This window comes from Bufo bufo, chromosome 4, assembly GCF_905171765.1.
Source record: "Bufo bufo chromosome 4, aBufBuf1.1, whole genome shotgun sequence".
In the NCBI taxonomy this organism is placed as follows: domain Eukaryota; kingdom Metazoa; phylum Chordata; class Amphibia; order Anura; family Bufonidae; genus Bufo; species Bufo bufo.
Genome location: NC_053392.1, coordinates 200,578,402 through 200,601,932, shown reverse-complemented (window position 1 = coordinate 200,601,932; position 23,531 = coordinate 200,578,402). Strand labels below are relative to the sequence as shown.

Sequence of the window (23,531 nt, the reverse complement as noted above, 5' to 3'; positions counted from 1 at the left end):
ATATGCAAATCTATACAACTAAAATTTTGCGCATTCGTTGAACTCTATGCATGTGGCAAACACGTATCAGGAGGGTTCTGTGACATGCATACAAAACAAAAGCAATGGAGAGAATGGAATAAATTCCAATCCAAGAAAAATTTCTTAAAGGGGTTTTCTGGGCTTACTATGGTTTTTAACAGATATGCACATGTACTTATTTACCTCATATTTTTTTTTTTTTCAATTTGGACTCTCCTGACCCGTTCACACCATGTAAACAAATGAGACTGGTTTGTTTCCATCATGTATACAACACTTCCTGTTGCTGTATCCACCCGAACCCATGATGCCCAGCTACGGTCGTTACATAGACACTCCCCAGTCACTGCCCCATACAACACCCAGCTAGTTTATAGCTCCTCCAACCAGCTAGTTACAAAGACACGCCCCTATCACTGCCTACATTGCTGCTTTGACATGCCCATGGACATAACATCACAGGGAGTAAGAAAGAGCTACATGGACATGGTCATGTGACCACAGCCTTCAATGGAAGATAACAGCAATAAAGGTAAAAGAAATATATCATAAAATTAGTTATCTTTATAAATAATAATTGTGAAGGATTTTAAAAGATCTTGAAGCAAACAATAAAACCCTTTTAAAGAGATAAGTAGCATCGACAGAATGCCTGTGTCTGCCAGAAGTATATAGACTTTGTAAAGGTACTATAAAAGGAGTAGAACCCAACCGTTACCGTAGTTTAGGTATGGAGAATTAAACCATTGCATATTACTAATATAAGAAATGCATAAAATTATAATTAATTTTCAACGTGTCTGAGAGACACATGGCATTTATTGGAACTGTATCCATACCTACATGCTATGACTGGCTGATTGCACAGTTGAGTGTCATGGATAGAAATATACTGCATATGAGCTCTGATTTCAGTACTCAATGCTAAAGGCACAAAATTGTGTAACTGCTGAAATGAACTATTTTTCTAAGTTTACTGCTTGTTGCATTTTGCAGAAAACCGAGCATGCCTCAAGAGTGGGCTAGCTGTCAAAATGTAGCCCATCTGTCTTGAATCAAAGTCAAGTTTAGCAATTAAACTTGACAAACCTGTTATCGGTTCTTTGAAGAACAGAGAGTGCCTTGAAAAGAGATTTTTTGGCATTGTCTGTACTGCAAAATCACGTTTCATATTCATAATTATTTAGACTCCTTAGAATATCCTCAGTTTATTTTCATGCATTAATATATGTGGATTTAGCTGATGACATTATTTGAACTGTCTTCAATTCTTATTTAGGCCTTGTTGTCTGTGCACAAAAAGTTGGTGTACCTATATTGTCCCATAAGTAAAAACAAAAGTCAGTTTGTGCACTGAGAACTGTATTACACCATATGGCTGGCACCTGTTTTGGCCTCAAAGGGTTGTTCCAGAATCTTAAAGAGAGACAAACCTGAGACAATGAGGCCATGTTGCTAGGATATGCCACTATTGTCTGATAGGTGTGAGTAACACCGCTGAGACCCGCACCTATACCGAGAACGGAGCGGGCCAAAGTGGTGGCTCCAGTCCGGCCCCCATCAATCGCTTTCCCCATAGAAGTGAATGAGCTAGCACCACGCACTGCTCCCATTCACTTCTATGGGCCCAACAGTAATAGCTAAGCCAGCTTGGCTATTTTCGGCGGCCCCATAGAAATTAATTGAGGGCGGCTGAGCATGCGCAGTGCGCCCTCCACCACTTTTGGGGCACCGTTTAGGAGATGGGAGTGAATGACCGCTATCTCTGTATACACACTTACACAGAGAATACTATCAATCACTGGTAACACCTTCCCCATGTACAGCTGTCAGTGACTGACAAGGTATACAGTTGCAAGAAAAAGTATGTGAACCCTTTGGAATGATATGGATTTCTGCACAAATTGGTCATAAAATGTGATGTGATCTTCATCTAAGTAACAACAATAGACTATCACAGTCTGCTTAAACTAATAAAACACAGAATTAAATGTTACCATGTTTTTATTGCACACACCATGTAAACATTCACAGTACAGGTGGAAAAAGTATGTGAACCCTTGGATTTAATAACTGGTTGAACCTCCTTTGGCAGCAATAACTTCAACCAAACGTTTCCTGTAGTTGCAGATCAGACGTGCACAACGGTCAGGAGTAATTCTTGACCATTCCTCTTTACAGAACTGTTTCAGTTCAGCAATATTCTTGGGATGTCTGGTGTGAATCGCTTTCTTGAGGTCATGCCACAGCATCTCAATCGGGTTGAGGTCAGGACTCTGACTGAGCCACTCCAGAAGGTGTATTTTCTTCTGTGTAAGCCTTTCTGTTGTTGATTTACTTCTATGCTTTGGGTCGTTGTCCTGTTGCAACACCCATCTTCTGTTGAGCTTCAGCTGGTGGACAGATGGCCTTAAGTTCTCCTGCAAAATGTCTTGATAAACTTGGGAATTCATTTTTCCTTTGATGATGGCAATCTGTCCAGACCCTGACGCAGCAAAGCAGCCCCAAACCATGATGCCCCCACCACCATACTTCACAGTTGGGATGAGGTTTTGATGTTGATGTGCTGTGCCTCTTTTTCTCCACACATAGTGTTGTGTGTTTCTTCCAAACAACTCAACTTTGGTTTCATCTGTCCACAGAATATTTTGCCAGTACTGCTGTGGAACATCCAGGTGCTCTTGTGCAAACTGTAAACGTGCAGCAATGGGTTTTTTTTGACAGCAGTGGCTTCCTCTGTGGTATCCTCCCATGAAATCCATTCTTGTTTAGTGTTTTACGTATCGTAGATTCGCTAACGGGGATGTTGGCATATGCCAAAGACTTTTGTAAGTCTTTAGCTGACACTCTAGGATTCTTCTTCACCTCATTGAGCAGTCTGCGCTGTGCTCTTGCAGTCATCTTTACAGGACGGCCACTCCTAGGGAGAGTAGCAGCAGTGCTGAACTTTCTCCATTTATAGACAATTTGTCTTTCCGTGGACTGATGAACAGCAAGGCTTTTGGAGATACTTTTATAACCCTTTTCAGCTTTATGCAAGTCAACAATTCTTAATCGTAGGTCTTCTGAGAGCTCTTTTGTGCAAGGCATCATTCACTTCAGGCAATGCTTCTTGTGAAAAGCAAACTCAGAACTGGCATTTCACAGGGGCCTGATGGGATACACCCAAAGCTATTAAAAGTGCTCAGCGGTGAACTAGCAAAACCATTAACAGATTTATTTAACCAATCACTGGCAACAGGAGTCGTCCCAGAAGATTGGAAATTAGCAAATGTTGTGCCGATTCACAAGAAAGGTAGTAGGGAGGAATCGGGCAACTATAGGCCAGTAAGCATGACATCAATAGTGGGGAAATTAATGGAAACCATACTTAAGGAGAGGATTGTGGAACATCTAAAATCCCATGGATTGAAAGATGAAAAACAGCATGGGTTTACTTCAGGGAGATCATGTCAAACTAATCTTATTGATTTTTTTGATTGGGTGACTAAAATAATAGATGGCGGAGGTGCAGTAGACATCGCTTATCTAGACTTCAGTAAGGCTTTCGATACTGTCCCGCACCCGCATTGCAGTCTTTGAGCTTGGACTCCCATATTGTTGAATGATTAGGCAGTGGCTGAGGGACAGGCAACAGAGGGTTGTAGTCAATGGAGTATATTCAGACCAAGGTCTTGTTACCAGTGGGGTACCTCAGGGATCTGTTCTGGGACCCATATTGTTTAATATCTTTATCAGCGAAATTGCAGAAGGCCTCGATGGTAAGGTGTGTCTTTTTGCTGATGACACAAAGATTTGTAACAGGGTTGATGTTCCTGGAGGGATACACCAAATGGAAAAGGATTTAGGAAAACTAGAGGAATGGTCAAAAATCTGGCAACTAAAATTTAATGTTGATAAGTGCAAGATAATGCACCTGGGGCGTAAAAACCCAAGAGCAGAATATAAAATCAGTGATACAGTCCTAACCTCAGTATCTGAGGAAAGGGATTTAGGGGTCATTATTTCAGAAGACTTAAAGGTAGGCAGACAATGTCATAGAGCAGCAGGAAATGCTAGCAGAATGCTTGGGTGTATATGGAGAGGAATTACCAGTAGAAAGAGGGAGGTGCTCATGCCGCTCTACAGAGCACTAGTGAGACCTCATTTGGAGTATTGCGCTCAGTACTGGAGACCATATCTCCAGAAGGATATTGATACTTTGGAGAGAGTTCAGAGAAGAGCTACTAAACTAGTACATGGATTGCAGGATAAAACTTACCAGGAAAGATTAAAGGACCTTAACATGTATAGCTTGGAAGAAAGACGAGACAGAGGGGATATGATAGAAACTTTTAAATACATAAATGGAATCAACAAGGTAAAAGAGGAGAGAATATTTAAAAGAAGAAAAACTGCTACAAGAGGACATCGTTTTAAATTAGAGGGGCAAAGGTTTAAAAGTAATATCAGGAAGTATTACTTTACTGAGAGAGTAGTGGATGCATGGAATAGCCTTCCTGCAGAAGTGGTAGCTGCAAATACTGTGAAGGAGTTTAAGCATGCATGGGATAGGCATAAGGCCATCCTTCATATAAGATAGGGCCAGGGGCTATCCATAGTATTCAGTATATTGGGCAGACTAGATGGGCCAAATGGTTCTTATCTGCCGACACATTCTATGTTTCTATGTGTGTGTTTTTATAGGGCAGGGCAGCTGTAACCAACACCTCCAATCTCCTCTCATTGATTGGACTCGAGTTGGCTGACACCTCACTCCAATTAGCTCTTGGAGATGTCATTAGTCTAGGAGTTCACATATTTTTTCCACCTGCAATGTGAATGTTTACATGGTGTGTTCAATAAAAACATGGTAACATTTAATTCTTTGTGTGTTATTAGTTTAAGCAGACTGTGATTGTCTATTGTTGTGACTTAGATAAAGATCAGATCACATTTTATGACCAATTTGTGCAGAAATCCATATCATTCCAAAGGGTTCACATACTTTTTCTTGCAACAGTATATGTATAAACACTTATACAGAGAATACCATCAATAACTGATAACCTATCACCGTATACATCCGATTTAAATAAATGTCACCCCCCCCCCTTCAAAAAAGGTCTACAACAGAATCTGCACATAACTTCATCTGTGGTGCAATTCCACTGCATGTCAATTTATGCTAATGCAAAGTGTGAAAATCATGGAAAATCCATGGCAGAATCCAATGGATTTACTGCAGATTTTCCACATAAGATTGAGTTCACATGGCAGATTTTATCTATGGCAAGATCCGCTGTGGATTTCCTGGAGGTTTCTGAAGCAGATTTGCAGTTTGAATGCAGCACATCCATCCTTGGCTTTAGCCCCATTTAATGCACAAGCAAATACCCACTATGGTTTCCAGCAGTATCCGCCAATCTGGAAAACTACACAGAAATAAAGCACGGCTATATGAACGGCAGTGCAGACTCCCATTGACAACTGTTGGAGGCGGCTTCCACACAGATTTAGATGCAGAATTTGCTCACAATAACCTCTCTGGGAACTCGCTGTAAAAATCTGTCCTGTGTGAACATACGCTAAAGGTATTATTTTTGTGTTTTCTGTTTGAGTGAAGCCATTCCTGTGCCAAGGATTGTAGTTTTGGCGACACTGTGTATTGTAATTGATAGTAGGGTATAGGGTATACATGTGTAATCTTTGGCAGTTTCAGGCATTTCTGCAGAAAAAACCCTTTATTTCTATTTCTAAAAGTGCTTGTTAGGTTGTGTGAGAAATAATATTGGCCAATTTTTCATGGCCTGAACTAGAATGTGGGTCAGGTACTGTGGCTGTCAGTGCTGACACTGCCTTATTGGATGTGAGATTGCTGTAGTTCTGTGGTCAAGCTACAATATAAAATCATGAGCGCAAAGAGTCTGCCAAGTTGGGGAGGGGCAGTTCTAGTTTGAAATAGTACACTGCTTTTGAGAAATGTTTGCCCAAAATGAAGAATATGAAAAAATTAACCCAATTCATATCATTTTTTTCCCCCCTGATGCTAGTGTCTTTCATCCTGTGCCCTGGGGACTAGCATGAAAACATGGAAATGATAGATCTGTTGTCCTCAGGTGGCCCAAAGAACTGGCAGATGAAGGGACATTCTACGAAGGAAAGGCAATTTAGTCATCAATATTGGAAAGGGTTCTTTACAGTTTGAGTAGTCGAACTATGGCATTCCCTAGCTCAAGAAATAGTATAGGCAGATACTTTGACAGCATTTAAAAAGGGCTAGATGCTTATCTAATAAATGGCATTGAGGATTATAATTAAAGGGGTATTCCCACCTGGGACATTTATGGCCTATTGATAGGGGCAACATCCAATAGCAGTGAATGGAAAGGAAGCCATGCATGTGATGCGTGCTCTCCATTCGCAGTGAGGACCAGTTCTTGACAGCAGAGTGGGTCCCAGAGGTGGGACCCCCACCTGTTACGTTTTTATGGCATATCCTATTGGTATGCCATAAAGGTATGGCTACATGGATTGCAGGGGCATTGCAGTGTAGCAGTGATCCCATAGAAAAGAATGCAAAGTTTGATTTTATTTATTTTTTTCTATTCAGGAGTCTGCGACTGTGACCCTGTTCATTTCTATAGGATCATCGCTACACTGCGATGACCCTACCATTCTGGTCTCGATCAGTGTAGCCGTATCCTGAATGTTCAGGGCCAGAGTGCAACCTCTTTAATGTAGCAATTAATGTTGTACAATTGATGGACCTCTGTAACTATGTAACTGCAGATATCAGATCACTATTGTCCTTGTAGTACACTTCACTAACGCCATACTTTATCAGCCTAATTTTAATTTTCTTGATTCAAGGGGTCCAAGGACTCAATATCCACACTGCAGCAGAGCGAAACTCTGTAAAAGTGGGTCGGTGCCAATTAGAAGTTAGGTTACATGCTTAGATTATAGTTTATTATAGATTATAGAGCTACAGAACCTGGTCAAGTTTAAGCTGCTACAAGGAAAAATCTGCTTCTATATAATTCATGGGCAAGCCTGTACATGTGCTCACATTCCCTAGCTGCTCTCAGAGGGAACAATTTAGGGACTTCTATACTATGTTTTACATAGATAGATAGATTTAATATAATAAAGGCCTCAGAGGCTACTTTTGGATAGTGTACCTCTTGGTAAGAAATCATTAACTGCTAGACATGCCTCTACAATGCACTCAAAGACATTTTGCCCAGTTGACAGACTTTGAAAGGGAGCACATCATTGGACTGCGAGAAGCAGGAAGGTAGTTTTGACAATTTGCCTTTGCTGTGGAGTGACATACTGCCTCAACTGCTAGTAGTGATGTGAGGGACATTAGCAGCTCAGCGATATGTGCAGGACATCCTGCGGCCACATGTGTTCCTCTCATGGCAGGGCTTCCAACTGGCATTTTTCAGCAGGATAATGCTCACTCATACACCACAAGAAATGTCTCCTTCAGATTGTAACACTTCCTTGGCCTTCCCGGTTGCCAGGTTTATTGCCAGTTGATCATTCATGGGACCAGCTGGGATTGCTAGCTTCGGCAACCTAATAGTGTGCAGGATCTACAGGCCCAGCGGCAACATCTGTGGGCAAATGTGCTGCAGGATACTATACAGAACCTGTATGCCTCCATGTCGAACCATATCTCATCTTGTATCCAGGCTAAAGGAGGCCCAACAAGGGACTAGAGCCTACTTTTCTCCAATGTATTCACTGAGGAAAATAAACTGTCAGATGACATGCAGAATGCAAAAATAAATTCCCCATTAAAAGTGTCCTGTCTGACCCAGGAAGAAGTACATCAGCGGCTTAAAAAGATTAAAATAGACAAATCGCCAGGACCGGATGGCATACACCCCACGTATCCTAAAGGAATTAAGTAATGTCATAGCCAGACCCTTATTTCTGATATTTGCAGACTCTATACTGACAGGGAATGTCCCACAGGATTGGCGCGTGGCATATGTGGTGCCAATATTCAAAAAGGGGCCAAAAACAGAGCCTGGAAACTATAGGCCGGTAAGTTTAACATCTGTTGTGGGTAAACTGTTTGAAGGTTTTCTGAGAGATGCTATATTAGAGCATCTCAACGGAAATAAGCAAATAACGCCATATCAGCATGGCTTCGTGAGGGATCGGTCATGTCAAACTAATTTAATCAGTTTCTATGAGGAGGTAAGTTCTAGACTTGACAGCGGCGAATCAATGGATGTCGTATATCTGGACTTCTCCAAAGCATTTGACACTGTACCGCATAAAAGGTTAGTATTTAAAATGAGAATGCTCGGACTGGGAGAAAACATCTGTATGTGGGTAAGTAACTGGCTGAGTGATAGAAAACAGAGGGTGGTTATTAACGGTACACATTCAGATTGGGTCACTGTCACTAGTGGGGTACCTCAGGGGTCAGTATTGGGCCCTATTCTCTTCAATATATTTATTAATGATCTTGTAGAAGGCTGGCATAGTAAAGTATCAATTTTCGCAGATGACACTAAACTGTGTAAAGTAATTTACACTGAAGAGGACAGTATACTACTACAGAGGGATCTGGATAGATTGGAGGCTTGGGCAGATAAGTGGCAGATGAGGTTTAACACTGATAAATGTAAGGTTATGCACATGGGAAGGAAAAATGCAAGTCACCCGTACATACTAAATGGTAAAACACTCGGTAACACTGACATGGAAAAGGATCTAGGAATTTTAATAAACAGCAAACTAAACAGCAAAAACCAGTGTCAGGCAGCTGCTGCCAAGGCCAACAAGATAATGGGTTGCATCAAAAGGGGCATAGATTCCCGTGATATGAACATAGTCCTACCACTTTACAAATCGCTAGTCAGACCACACATGGAGTACTGTGTACAGTTCTGGGCTCCTGTAAACAAGGCAGACATAGCAGAGCTAGAGAGGGTTCAGAGGAGGGCAACTAAAGTAATAACTGGAATGGGGCAACTACAGTACCCTGAAAGATTATCAAAATTAGGGTTATTCACTTTAGAAAAAAGACGACTGAGGGGAGATCTAATTAATATGTATAAATATATCAGGGGTCAGTACAGAGATCTATCCCATCAGCTATTTATCCCCAGGACTGTGACTGTGACGAGGGGACATCCTCTGCGTCTGGAGGAAAGAAGGTTTGTACACAAACATAGAAGAGGATTCTTTACGGTAAGAGCAGTGAGACTATGGAACTCTCTGCCTGAGGAGGTGGTGATGGTGAGTACAATAAAGGAATTCAAGAGGGGCCTGGATGTATTTCTGGAGTGTAATAATATTACAGGCTATAGCTACTAGAGAGGGGTCGTTGATCCAGGGAGTTATTCTGATTGGAGTCGGGAAGAAATTTTTTATTCCCCTAAAGTGGAGAAAATTGGCTTCTACCTCACAGGGTTTTTTGCCTTCCTCTGGATCAACTTGCAGGATAACAGGCCGAACTGGATGGACAAATGTCTTTTTTCGGCCTTATGTACTATGTTACTATGTTACTTTCAGTTGTACATTTTCCCCAATAAACTTATCCTTTATCTGTTATATTGTAATCATTTACATATATCATCATCCTTCTTTGTGCATTATTTTTTTTTGTGAATGAGAGTGTGTGTGTGTGTGTGTGTGTGTGGGTGTGTAGGTCTATAAAGTGCAAAAGTAGGACTGTTAATAGTCTCCTTTTATAAAATAACAAAATGCAAAGTGAATGAACAAAAGAGAAATCTAAATCAAATCAAAATTTGGTGTGACCACTCTTTGCCTGCAAAACAGCATCACTTCTTCTAGGTACATTTGCGCACAGTTTTTTAAGGAACTTGGTAGGGAGGTTGTTCCATCATTTTGGAGAACCAACCACAGATCTACTGTAGATGTAGGCTTGCGCAGATGCTTCATGTAATCCCAGACAGACTGGATGATGTTGAGATCAAGGCTCTGTAGGGACCATTTCATCACTTACTTCCAGGTCTCCTTTTTCTTCTTTACACTGAAGATAGTTCTTAATGACATTGGCTATATGTTTGGGGTCGTTGTCCTGCCGCAGAATACATTTGGAGAAGATTCGACAACTTCCTGATAGAATTGCATGATGGATAAGTATCTGCTGCTCTGATTCACTTCAGTGGCCGTAGTGCCACAGTTACCAGCTCCATCAACTACACAGTGGACAGAGCTGTATAGTCCTGGTGCCAACTTTCAGCACTGGAGCTGCTGCAAAACAGCCAATATGATATTGACAGTCTATCCTGAGGATGGGCATCAGTCTCAAAATTCTGGGCAGTCCCTTTAACGAGTATACACTTTTCTAACCTTTTTAGGTGATGTAAACGTAGACTAGACAGTCTATAGAGGCTCCAGATTAATCATCCAAAATTATCTACTGTCCTAAATCTGGCTCCAGACTGTCTAAATTTGAATTGTCCTACTTTTAGAGAGTATTAGTAATTCTGCCCCTATATGACCCTACGTAGATAGCAGAGATCCCATACTTATTCACAGCACTCAGGGGAAACTTTTAGGTCTCTTTCACACAAGCAATATGGATTGTGGCAGGAGCTGTTCTGGAAAAAAATTTAGTTTTATAGTCTTGCATGCAAGTTTTTCTGTGATTGCATTTAGTGTATGTTTTTTTTTTTTGGGGGGGGGGGGGATTTTTACTGAATGAAAAGATTTGTGAAAAACAACGCTCATGTACAGGGGCATACCTAGAAATCACTGGGCCCCATAGCAAGAATCTCAATTGGTGCTCCCCTACCCCATTCATAACCCTTCCCACTACCTGTTCCTAGCCAGTAAATACAGCAGTGCACCGATTATGTGAGGTTTGAGGTATAACTTACAGCTCATACCTCATAGATCAGTACACTGCTGTATATATAATATATCTTAACAAACTGCATCTATTTTATCTGGTACCTCACATATCAGTATACTGTTGTATATAATAAATATCTGTACTCACTGCATCTTTTACACCTCGTACCTCATGTCAGTACACTACTGTATATACTATGTATCTGTACCCCTAGGATTTATTATACCTCACATATCAGTACACTGCTTTAAATACTATATATCTGTACACACTGCATCTATTCTACCTTGTACCTCACATGTCAGTACACTGCTGTATATACTATATATCTTAACACACTACATCTATTGTACCTCACATACCAGTACACTGTTGTATATTTTATATATATATATATATATATTTATATATATATGTACACACTGCATCTGTTATATCTTGTACCTCACATATCAGTACACTGCTGGGTATACTACATACCTGTGTCAACTGCATCTATTATACTGTATAACAGATGCAGTGTGTATATATAGAGAGAGAGAGCAGTGTACTGATAACGTGAGAAGCACAAGGTATAATAGACTGTGTACAGATATCTGTGGTCAGTTATATATTATGGTCACTTTGTAAGGTACATGAGGTAATAGTGGTTGTAACTGTCTTCAGTACTAGATATATATATGAGATCTGAAGAATAATAGGGAATGGGGTGCAATTGAAGAGAAAAGAGAAAGACCTCCTATTACCACTCCATTCTAGTCGGAGTGGAGAACTCGCCCTGCAGTTATTCTCCATGCTGTTGGGGGTTGAAGGGCCTGTGATGATGCTCTGTGCAGTTCCTTTGCTAGATGTACAGGACCTATGATGACATCATCACAGGTCCTTTAACTTTCTCTACTGATGGTAGGTATACTTTACTGGAGCTTTACTGTAATGAGTGTAATTAGGGACGGGCTCCTTTGGTTCACTGTGCGCCCCTTTTCCTCACGGGCCCCATAGCAGCTGCATGTTCTGCTTCAATTGGAGGTACGCCACTTCTCATGTACACAGATCCACTGAAATGAATAGGTCAGGATTCAGTCTTGTGTGAAAGAGTCCTTAGAGTCAAAGTTCTCTTGTTTTAGGTTTAGCTTCACTATATTTTGCTGTATTCACTGTACCCTCTAGGTTCAGAAATTCCAGAGTTATATTGAAATTCAGAGTTATATAGCCAATATAAAGGTAGTGGTAATGTCCATTAGATATCAAATTAGTGGCAATATCCATTCAATACTCAATTATGTATCTCCTCAGATAGTCAATGGGTATGCCTTCATATAGACTCTCTATTTAATGTAGTTGTAGAAACAAAAGGCAGTACATTACCGAACCTCATGGAAAGCGAATAGTGTCTCCTGTTCGCAACTTTGTTGCTCAACTCACTGCTGCTGCTTGATACGCCGGCTTGTCAGGTGGCGTCCCACGTGATCCGGAACAGCCGTGCTGTTTGATATACAGGAGGTTGTTGCCCCTGAGGATAGAAGTTAGATTTCCATATATCCAGGTGTTCAAGGAAAGGTCACCGGTCACATCACTTGCGGGACTGTGATAGTTACTGCTGTGTCATTGCTGACAATATTTTCACCAAACGCGTTTCGGAGTTAAGTACTCCTTCCTCAGTGGCTAGCAGTAACTGGTTTAATGTTCTCTTTTATAGGGTGTACCATTAGAGTAGGGAAGTACTTCTCGGAATCAAGATAGTAATGAATATATAGACTGGATTCATTACCCATGGTTGCCACTACCAATTTATATTGGAACTGATGTATATATATCATATGTTGCATTGTGTCCGTACAACATACTTCACAACAAATATATACACAGTGATAATATCGCACTTTTCCAGACCAACATTCTAATATCTTTAATGCGTTACTGATGCGTAATTTATTCATTACAATGTGAGAAGTTAGATTCAGTGTGTATCTATAAATTTTTCTTGTCGGAATCCAAATATTCTACATGGCAGTCGACTTTTCATATTTAAAGAAAGGGAGAAAGGATGAGATAATAAAAGGATATCGATATATATACGTCCCCTCTTCTTGATTGTTTTGAAAAAAAAAATCATAATGGGAAAAATTATAATAGATACACACTGAATCTAACTTCTCACATTGTAATGAATAAATAACGCATTAAAGATATTATAATGTTGGTCTGGAAAAGTGCGATATTATCACTGTGTATATATTTGTTGTGAAGTATGTTGTACGGACACAATGATACATATGATATATATACATCAGTTCCAATATAAATTGGTAGTGGCAACCATGGGTAATGAATCCGGTCCATATATTCATTACTAGATTCTGAGAAGTACCTCCCTACTCTAATGGTACACCCTATCAAAGAGAACATTAAACCAGTTACTGCTAGCCACTGAGGAAGGAGTACTTAACTCCGAAACTCGTTTGGTGAAAATATTGCCAGCAATGACACAGCAGTAACTATCACAGTACCACAAGTGATGTGACCGGTCACTTTTCCCGGAACACCTGGATATATGGAAATCTAACTTCTATCCTCAGCGCAACAACCTCCTGTATATCGAACGGCACGGCAGTTCCGGATCACGTGGGACGCCACCTGACAAGCCGGCGTATCGAGCAGCAGACACGCAGTGAGTCGAGCAACAAAGTTGCGAACAGGAGACACTATTCGCTTTCCATGAGGTTCGGTAATGTACTGCCTTTTGTTTCTACAGCTACATTAAATAAAGAGTCTATATGGAGGCATACCCATTGAGTATTGAACGGATATTGCCACTCATTTGATATCGAATGGACATTACCACTACCTTTTATATTGGCAATATAACTCTGAATAATTATTTTTATATCTGCAATATAACTTTGAATAACACCTGCAGAAGCCAGCAGACATTTTGAAAAAATGCTATTATGACACAAACACTGGTTGGATTTTTTGTGTAGTGGTTACAACCTTTAAAGGTTCCAAGAGTCATTGGAAGACTGTATTGATTACAACATATATTGGATTATTACAGCATAAAAACTGGACATTAGAGATGGAGATATATTACATTATATTATATTGCATCAAATCCAATATATATTGAAATACTGTATTGGACAAACTGTGAGAACTCAAACGGAGTTATATTAGATTTCAATGTGTATACCCTACCTTGGTGCCATTTTCATGTAATTCTTGCTGCTATTTTTATATAATTTTTATATTTTATTAGTTTTTATATTGTTTGTTTGATTCATCTGAGTCAGCTAATCTAACATTGAACATATGTGCACAATTAATGTCATAAGTGTACATTAAATGCTCAGGTGGTTCAACCACAGACAACCATAGACATTTAGACACATCTATTTTTTATTTGGTGGTTCTAATAAAAACTTTATATATTTTAATTCAATGGATTATTATTCCATGTAGGACTAATTAGCTGAGTGCCCCCCTAATTATTTCCATTGTTCAATTTACAGGTTGTAACAACTGCAAATTTAATATGTTAAGTGTCAAGTTAACATTTTTGTTATATCTGCATTAGGGATGAGTGAATCGATTTCGGATGAAACATCTGAAGTCGATTCGCATAATACTTTGTTTTAATACAGTACAGAGCGAGCGCTCCGTACAGTATTAGAATGTATTGGCTCCAATGAGCTGAAGTTATTACTTCGCGAAGTCTAACGAGACTTCCCGTAATAACTTCATAAATTGATTTCTACTGTAAAAAACAATTTCCCGAACTCCCGAAAGTAGTACCTTGGAACCGAACCTGAGTTCGGGAAATGTTTTTTTACAGTAGAAATCAATTTATGAACCCACGTTTTCTAGATACCTAGGTGGAACCAGAGGTGGGACTCCAACATATCAGAAGTATATGGCTTATGGTCAGAAATAACCCTTTAAGATAATCATGTCACCTTTTATATTTGTATAGAATTTCCAATCTGATTAAATATAGTGAGATGATCTGTTGATCTGAAGCGTTCTGATCGGCCATTAGCCAGAATACAGGGAAAACTAAGACGTAGCATTGCATGGCTTCTCTAGTGCAGAATTCGGAGTCATCATTATGAAATAGTTTTATGGTTACAAACAGACCCCGTACGCTTCCCAATTCTGAACTCCTTTATTATGGCGCTGGCAAACATATAGGGCGAATGTCCTGTTGTAAACACTAACTGGCCACATTAAGATGCACATAATTAAAAATCCATAATGTGACAACTAAAATCTAAATGAAATTATCCAACCATTGCTAGAATGGCGCATATGGCTGCCATTTGTGTACCGTCTACCTTGTAACCAAAGTTCACACGTGGGATTATAGAAAACAGATGCATATTCTAGCCACAAGCTGTTCTGTATTACTTGATATCAGCAGCTGCATAGGAGTCATTCTTCTATTCGGTTTAGTTGGACTGGGCAGAGTACATCACGGCTAATAAAGCTCCTGTTTACAACTCGCAAATCTCCGGACCTGCAGCCGCCTCCTAATGAACGCCATTAAATGAGTCACTGGCAAAATCAATGATTTAGAGGAGAGCGGACTGTAAAAATGAATTTTACCATAACAACTGCATTGACTGCCTCTGACTAAGGAAACGGGATCAGATTATTTCTGCAATTTCTGTAGTAATGTGATAGGAGGTGAGAATGGAGATTTTAAAATTAAACGGCAAAATGCTATTTCATGGTGATAGAAGTAGTTTAATGAGCAAGTTAAATGCATGTCGATGGGCCTCAACATTAAAGCACAAAAAAATCTTTCATTATCAATTCTATCTATCTATCATCTACTTTAGTTGCAAGTGGAGTACATCTGCATGGAGTTTGTATGTTCTCCGTGTGTTTGCAGGGGTTTCCTCCAGATACTCTAAAGACCTACTGATGGGGAACGTAGATTGTTTCATGGGGGACAGCAAGCAATGATGGTGTCTGTAAAGCGCTGTGGAACATGTCCGTGCTATATAAGTGAGCAAAATAAATAATGGACAGTCCTTCTTTTATGAAATACTACATCCTCATATTAAAAACTGTTCTACAAGAGAAAAACGGGTAGGGTAATGGGATTTGCCAGCTCCATTATCAAATCATTCCTGTAGCTAAAGGCCCACATACAGCATTAGACTATTGTCAGCCAAACCTGCCATGTTTGGTGGGACCAGCCAACAATCTAATCGAATCTGTATGGGAAAATGTGAACTTTTGTCGAAGAGAAGCATTGGGTGTGTTGAATTTAACCACTCTATTCTTTCATAGTCCTAGAGAGAACTCTGGCAGTGGCTTTCTTCTCTCTTAACCCCTTGAAAACACACAAATGCTCCTTCAAAGATGTATGTTTAGAAGGAAGCCCAGAGAGATGGTTGGAGGCCCGAACGTGTGTTAGGCCAACAGCTACTGAAGGTGTACGGGCAACTTAGGAAGAAATAAGGCAATCTCAGCCCATGGTCATATACAGTTCATAGTGTAGCCACCCCCTTTTCAGCTATAAGCTGGCCATACACAGTAGATACATGTATCAGCAGATGTTGGGGGAGATAAATATCAGACAGTTGGATTTCAACTGCCCGATCTTTTTCTTATTGCTCTCACATTTCCCCGTTCAGAAGACATGCATGCTCGGATGCATACAGTGTGCATATGTACAAGGAGAGAGAGCTGTTGGCTGAACAATCATTTGGCTGACTTATGGCTAATGTATACATAATGTCTAATGTGTATATATAATGTATGGCTGGCCTTAGTGTTTGCCAGAACTGTACAGTCATGTTATTCTGCATATCTTCTATGTTGTCTCTTAATGCATGAAATAAAGGCAGATTAAAATTGAGAATGTAAAAAAAAATACCACTCATGGAGGATTTTAAGAACATTTAGTGATAACTAATCAATCGCATTGGTTCCTGCTGAGGTTTACAAAATCCCATTATCATGTTAGAAGTAGGACGTTGCGGTGTTGTTGAAGTGATGGTGCGTGTTGGCATCAGCACAGTTTGTTACATAGACACTGACGCACTGTCCCTAGAATGGTATTCTTATTTTATTACTGCTCTGCTAATAAGACATTTCATCATTTCCTTCATCCTTTCAGGTTCAGCTAATATTAATGACCGCAGCATGATGGGGAAGCGTGACAGTGAGATGGCTGTTATTATACAAGACACAGCGACTGTTCACTCGGTCATGGATGGAGAGGCTTATGAAGCTGGGAAATTTGCCCTGTCACTTCGGATGCATTGCTTCAGGTAGGCAAAGTTATTTCCTAAGGCAATAATCTATAAACCTAGTCTATAAACCTCACTTGCCCTGACGCTTTCACAGTTTAACTTAGACAACTCATAGTATAAGATTTGTATTGACTAATGACTGTCATCTGAAGCCATGACTGGAAAACCAAAATCCCTACTAGTTACAAAGAATGGCCATTCTTCCAATCTCTTGTGCTGCAGTGAATACCAAGAAAGTGTAAACTCTAAAATGCCTCCAAAGATGACACTTATCTGATCTCATCCTGCGTTATGTTCTCTTCCAGGCTTCTCCTTGGTTGCCTTAATGATCCGTCTGCCAATATCCAGGACCCTATTAGTGATAAATTTTTCAAAGAGGTGTGGGTGGCAACAGCTGCTCGCAACACAACCATATTTGACAAAGTGAGTATATGTTATGCAGTTTTTTTATTTGCCAACCATGTTGTAAGATATGGGCCATCATTATGTAGCTTGCCAGTTGTTGTCATTCTGAGAACCCTACGTCTGCAGAAAGCAGAATGTCCTGTTGGCTTAGACTGGGCTGTTATATATATTTTTATTATGTACAAAAGCTTAGTTGACTACACTTTTCTATACAGAAGTATCTTGCAGAAAAGTATACCATGTTGTAGGAGTTTAATTACAATGGGAGAGAGTGGGTGACATATACAGTGGCATACGTCTGGGCCTTCCATTGCCTGTATGTCTGGCATTATTCCCATCAGATGGAAGGCCCAGACGTTATGTGCTATACTGCTTCACTGGGAGACTTCAGATGCTGAAACTGTAGCCCTCATATTAAGCTAGCAGGAACACGCTTGTCCAAGGAGACTCAAAGAATTCTTCTCTACATAAACCCCTGATTTTCTTTGGAACAGGTTTAGACTTTGACTTTGAAGATTTACATTCTACCTCCCTTCTCATTCTTTGCTATGCTAATGTGTTAGGATGGCGTGCATGATGGTTTAACCCCTTAAGGACTCAGCCCTATTTCACCTTAAGGACTTGGCTATTTTTTGCAAATCTGACCAGTGTCATTTTAAGTGCTGATAACTTTAAAACGCTTTGACTTATCCAGGCCATTCTGAGATTGTTTTTTCGTCACATAGTGTACTTCATGACACTGGTAAAATGAAGTAAAAAAAAAAATCATTTTTATTTATAAAAAAAATACCAAATTCACCAAAAATTTGTAAAAAAAAAAAAAAGCAAATTTCCAAGTTTCAATTTCTTTACTTCTATAATTCATAGTAATACCTCCAAAAATAGTTATTACTTTACATTCCCCATATGTCTACTTCATGTTTGGATCATTTTGGGAATGATATTACATTTTTTGGGGATGTTACAAGGCTTAGAAGTTTAGAAGCAAATCTTGAAATTTTAAAAAAAATCCAATTTTTAGGGACCAGTTCAGGTCTGAAGTCACTTTGCGAGGCTTACATTCTATAAACTACACCCCTCAAGGTATTCAAAACTGATTTTACAAACTTTGTTAACCCTTTAGGTGTTCCACAAGTATTAATGGAAAATAGAATACAATTTAAAAATTTCACTTTTTTGGCAGATTTTCCATTTTAATATTTTTTTTCCAGTTATAAAGCAAGGGTTAACAGCCAAACCAAACTCAATATTTATTGCCCTGATTCTGTAGTTTACAGAAACACCCCATATGTGGTCGTAAACCGCTGTACGGGCACACGGCAGGGCGCAGAAGGAAAGGAATGCCATACGGTTTTTGGAAGGCAGGTTTTGCTGGACTGTTTTTTTTTTACACCCATGTCCCATTTGAAGCCCCCTGATGCACCCCTAGAGTAGAAACTCCATAAAAGTGGCCCCATTTTAGAAACTACGGGATAGGGTGGCAGTATTGTTGGTACTAGTTTAGGGTACATATAATTTTTGGTTGCTCTATATTACACTTTTTGTGAGGCAAGATAACAAGAAATAGCTGTTTGTTTTGGCACCGTTTTTATTTTTTGTTATTTACAACATTCATCTGAGGGGTTAGATCATGTGATATTTTTATAGACCAGGTTGTCACGGATGCGGCGATACCTAATATGTATACTTTTTTTTTATTTATGTAAGTTTTACACAATGATTTCATTTTTGAAACCAAAAAAAAATCATGTTTTAGTGTCTCCATATTCTGAGAGCCATATTTTTTTCAGTTTTTGGGCGATTATCTTAGGTAGGGTCTCATTTTTTGCGGGATGAGATGACTGGCACTATTTTGGGGTGCATATAACTTTTTGATCGCTTGCTATTACACTTTTTGTGATGTAAGGTGACAAAAAATTGTTTATTTAGCACATTTTTTATATTTTTTACGGTTTTCATCTGAGAGGTTAGGTTATGTGATATTTTTATAGAGCCGGTCGATACGAACGCGGCGATACCAAATATGTATACTTTTTTTTTATTTATGTAAGTTTTACACAATAACGGCTTTTTTCAAACAAAAAAAATTATGCTTTAGTGTCTCCATATTCTGAGCCATAGTTTTTTTATTTTTTGGGCGATTGTCTCAGGTAGGGGCTCATTTTTTGCGGGATGAGGTGACTGTTAGATTGGTACTATTTTGGTGGACAAACGCCTTTTTGATCGCTTGCTGTTGTACTTTTTGTGATGTAAGGTGACAAAATTGTTTATTTAGCACAGTTTTAATTTTTTACGGTGTTCATCTGAGGGGTTAGGTCATGTGATATGTTTATAGAGCCGGTCGATACGGATGCAGCGATACCTAATATGTATATTTTTTACCAATTTTTTTAAACTTTATTTGGGGAAAATGACGTTTTTGTTTATTTTTACTTGAAACTTTAATTTTTTGGGGGGGAAAACTTTATTTTTTGTCCTACTTTGGGACTTGAACTTTGGCGGGGTATATTCCTTTACAATGCATTCCAATACTTCTGTATTGAAATGCATTGGCTTTTTGAGTAATACTGTGTGTATTACTCATACAGCTTCCGGGGCCTGTGAGATCCAGGGGGCTGGATCTCACAGGCTCTTCACCAGAAGGCAGCGCGATGCCTTCCTTAGACATCGCGCTGCCTTCCATGCCATTGGGTCCCCTCCACAGCCGCATGGGGACCCGATGGCACCGCCGCAACCGCAGGTAAAGCCGCAAACCGCAGGTCTGAATTGACCTGCGGTTTGCGGCGATCGCCGATCCCGGCGTTGTGACAGGATGCCCGCTGAATGATTTCAGCGGGCATCCTGTTCCGATTAACCCCCGCCGCAATCGCTGTTTAAACCCATGACGTCCCGGTACGTCATGGGTCCTTAAGGACTCGGGAAACATGCCGTACGGTACGTCATGCGTCCCTAAGGGGTTAATGGACATTTTAACCTACAAAATAAAGTTAAAGGGGTTATCCCATGACTGTTGCAAAAAAAAAAATGAAAATCAGACATCATATAGGACATGACAACCTCTTTCTAACAAAGCTAGAACCAGACCTGTACCTCATATGGATCCAGAGATCTCCACATTAATTTTTCTGCTAGATTTATATCAAGCTGACAGCTCAAAGGGAGTGTCTTCTCTGCTGCAGCTAAGGGGTGTGTCTCAGCTCTCCCTATCACAGCTCAGGAGGTGTGTCTCAGCTCTCCCTATCACAGCTCTGGAGGTGTGTCTCAGCTCTCCCTATCACTGCTCAGGAGGCAATTGAAGGATGAAACTGAGCATGTGAGGCCATTTCAGTGAGCAGGTCAAAGAAATAAGAAACAGCAGGTGGCGCTATACTGATACATTTTATTGTAGAATATTTTTCATGAAACAACCCCTGGCTCAGATTGCCTGACTGGGATTATAGTTGCTATAAATGGTTCAGAAAGTTTTGCCTATATTTAACCTGTAATAACTCTGCTTGATACAAAAAAAGGCTCACATTGTACATTTGTGTTCTCAATTTAGGTGTTCCGATGTCTTCCAAGTGATGAGGTGCAAAACTTTTTCCACCTACCCGATTTCCTTGCCAAGACAGCACTGGCCACCCAGGATCGTGTCAAAGCACAGGAAGAACTACAGAGAATTCGTGGGTTTGTGGTCCACCTACCTTTTTTATTCCTGTCTGGAGAAAACCTCTTACCTTCGGTGGGCACTAAGGAGGCTATTGTGCCCATGGAAACCTGGACCTGAAAAGATTTTTTTAATATGATAAAAAAACAAACTGGAATTGCCAAAGGTCCAGAAACGTTATGCAGAACCAGGGACCATACTATTGGACACTAAATCTTCATTCACTTCCTTTACACTTTAAACCATTAAGTTCTCAAATTATATTTATTTTCTTTGTCGAAATTTACAAACCTTTATTCATGTTCTTAATTGTGTAATGTTAAGATGTAACGTGTTGAATTGGATCCTGCCGCATGTGGCTCTATCCACTGTATTTACAGTACGGGCTAATGATGTATTAGGTTATAGTGTAATACATGATCACTGTATTTTACATACAGTGTGTGGCCTGCAACATGAAACGTAATTACCTGGTAGGGTAAAAGTTCTGCTGCAGACCATAGTATAATCGGTAACCTATGAATGGTAATGGTTTCCTGTGGTAAATGTGACCGCACCATGCCACTGCCCAGCTGTTATAGAACTGCAACTCAAAATGTTTGGCTGAGCCAAGTAGCCAGCGTGCCCCAGATTAATTTTTTTATTACCAGATCTGTCCATATTATTATTGAACACTAACATTCCTTTTGGCAAACAGAGCTGCTATCTGCATGTGGTGCCATGTGCTGCCAAGTACTTGGGAATAGATGGAAAGTAAGACCTATGTCTTTTCTCTGTGATCTGTCCTGTTCGTGTATTTTAACTTGCATTCAGAATAACCAAGAACCATGAAATTCATGTGCCAACTACATCTGCGTACTAGGCAGTGTCAGAGAATGACACTTTATTGTATGTCAACCCATAAACTAAATGGAGAGGTGGTCAAGCATACCACTGCTGCATTCACACAGGGGATTCAGGAACCCACATTCTCAAGCAGTTAGATCTCCAGCGATCATACATTTCTCACCTATCCAGTGTAGTTGATGGAAACCCCCTTTAAATACAGACCTCTATGAGATGGAGGTGAGCAGCTACGGCATTGAGCGTAGAAAGCCAACGCTCATTATGCTGCTAGTTGCCATTGGAAGAACTGTATCACACACGTAACAGTTTAGATGACCACTTTTTTGTTTTTCTGTTCGCCAAATTACTACACAATTTCTAGTAGACAGACTAAGTCAAATACAATGCAAATCACTAGAGCACTAGAGATACAGACATTTAAAAATCAGGACTACTGGGAGATCTGAGCTCCTAGATAAAAATCTGATTGCAGCACCAGATTAGTAGATACGATGTAAGGGCTGATTCACATGGGCAGATTGAGTCAATTGTCAGGAACAAACATTTCGTACAAATGCTCGTACTGACAGTATTGTCATATGTAAATGTGCTGCCGATCACCCCACCTATGAGCAAACAGGTCTTCCATCATTTGTGCAGCACATCTCCATCTGTAAACAGGGATGCTGGATGGGGATTACCAAATTTAGTAATGATCGTTGATCCCCATACAGAGGGGAAGAATGCTGCAGGTGAATGCAGAATTAGGGTGGTGTCACACACAGATTGTGGCGGTGGTTTTTTGAGCCATGGCCAGAAGTGGACCCAGCAAAAAGGAGAAGTCTTGACTCCCATACATATTAGTCTGTTGTCAGCAGAACCTGCTGAGAACGGCAGGTTCGGTCACCACTCTAATGTGTGTGGGGAACCCCCTACTCTCCCCCGACACATGATGTTGGAGAGAAGGATTGGGCAAAATGAATATTTTCACTTGATCCGTTTGTTCTCCCAGAAGATAAGAATTGTCCGGCAGCGGCTTTCTTCCCTCTCCGCACAGAATACACGTAAACGTTTGGCCAAGCAAATTGTGTATGTGTAGTGGAAAGCCGGGATGAAGTTGGGAAAGATAGCTGAACGATCGTTTGGCCAACAGCTATTAAATGTGTATGTGGGGCCTTAAAGGGAATGACTCCTGACCTACTGTTTAAATCACTTTTTTAATGTTTAACATATTTTTATATAATTTTTGATGTTATTTTTAATTTTCCATGTCACTTTTTATATTTGAACTAAAACCAGAAATCCTGCATTTTTCACACTGCCCACTATGTTTAATAATCGGCTCCACTAATTGGTTTGTACAGATCACTTTACTGCAGTTATCTCATTCTAATCCTGCCTGTAATGATAGCACCTCTGTGTACAGAAAAGGCTACTTTCACACTCGTGTTTTGTGTGGATCCATCATGGATGGATCCGTTCAGATAATACAACCGTCTGCATCCGTTCTGAACGGATCCATTTGTATTATCTTTAACCT

The 23,531-nt window shown here is 40.0% G+C and overlaps 1 protein-coding gene across 5 annotated transcripts in view; it reads left to right on the top strand.

Annotated features, from left to right (window-relative positions):
* The window catches only part of PLD1 (phospholipase D1), a 269,399-nt gene extending 246,545 nt beyond the window's left edge, over positions 1-22,854 (top strand). For all 5 annotated transcript variants that reach the window (XM_040428237.1, XM_040428239.1, XM_040428238.1 and 2 more), the window contains 3 exons: positions 16,980-17,133; positions 17,421-17,538; positions 21,062-22,854. In XM_040428237.1, the coding sequence (XP_040284171.1) occupies positions 16,980-17,133; positions 17,421-17,538; positions 21,062-21,286 (497 nt within the window). In that variant the 3' untranslated portion in view covers positions 21,287-22,854. The remainder of the gene's footprint in view (positions 1-16,979; positions 17,134-17,420; positions 17,539-21,061) is intronic.
* Positions 22,855-23,531: the final 677 nt, after the last annotated feature.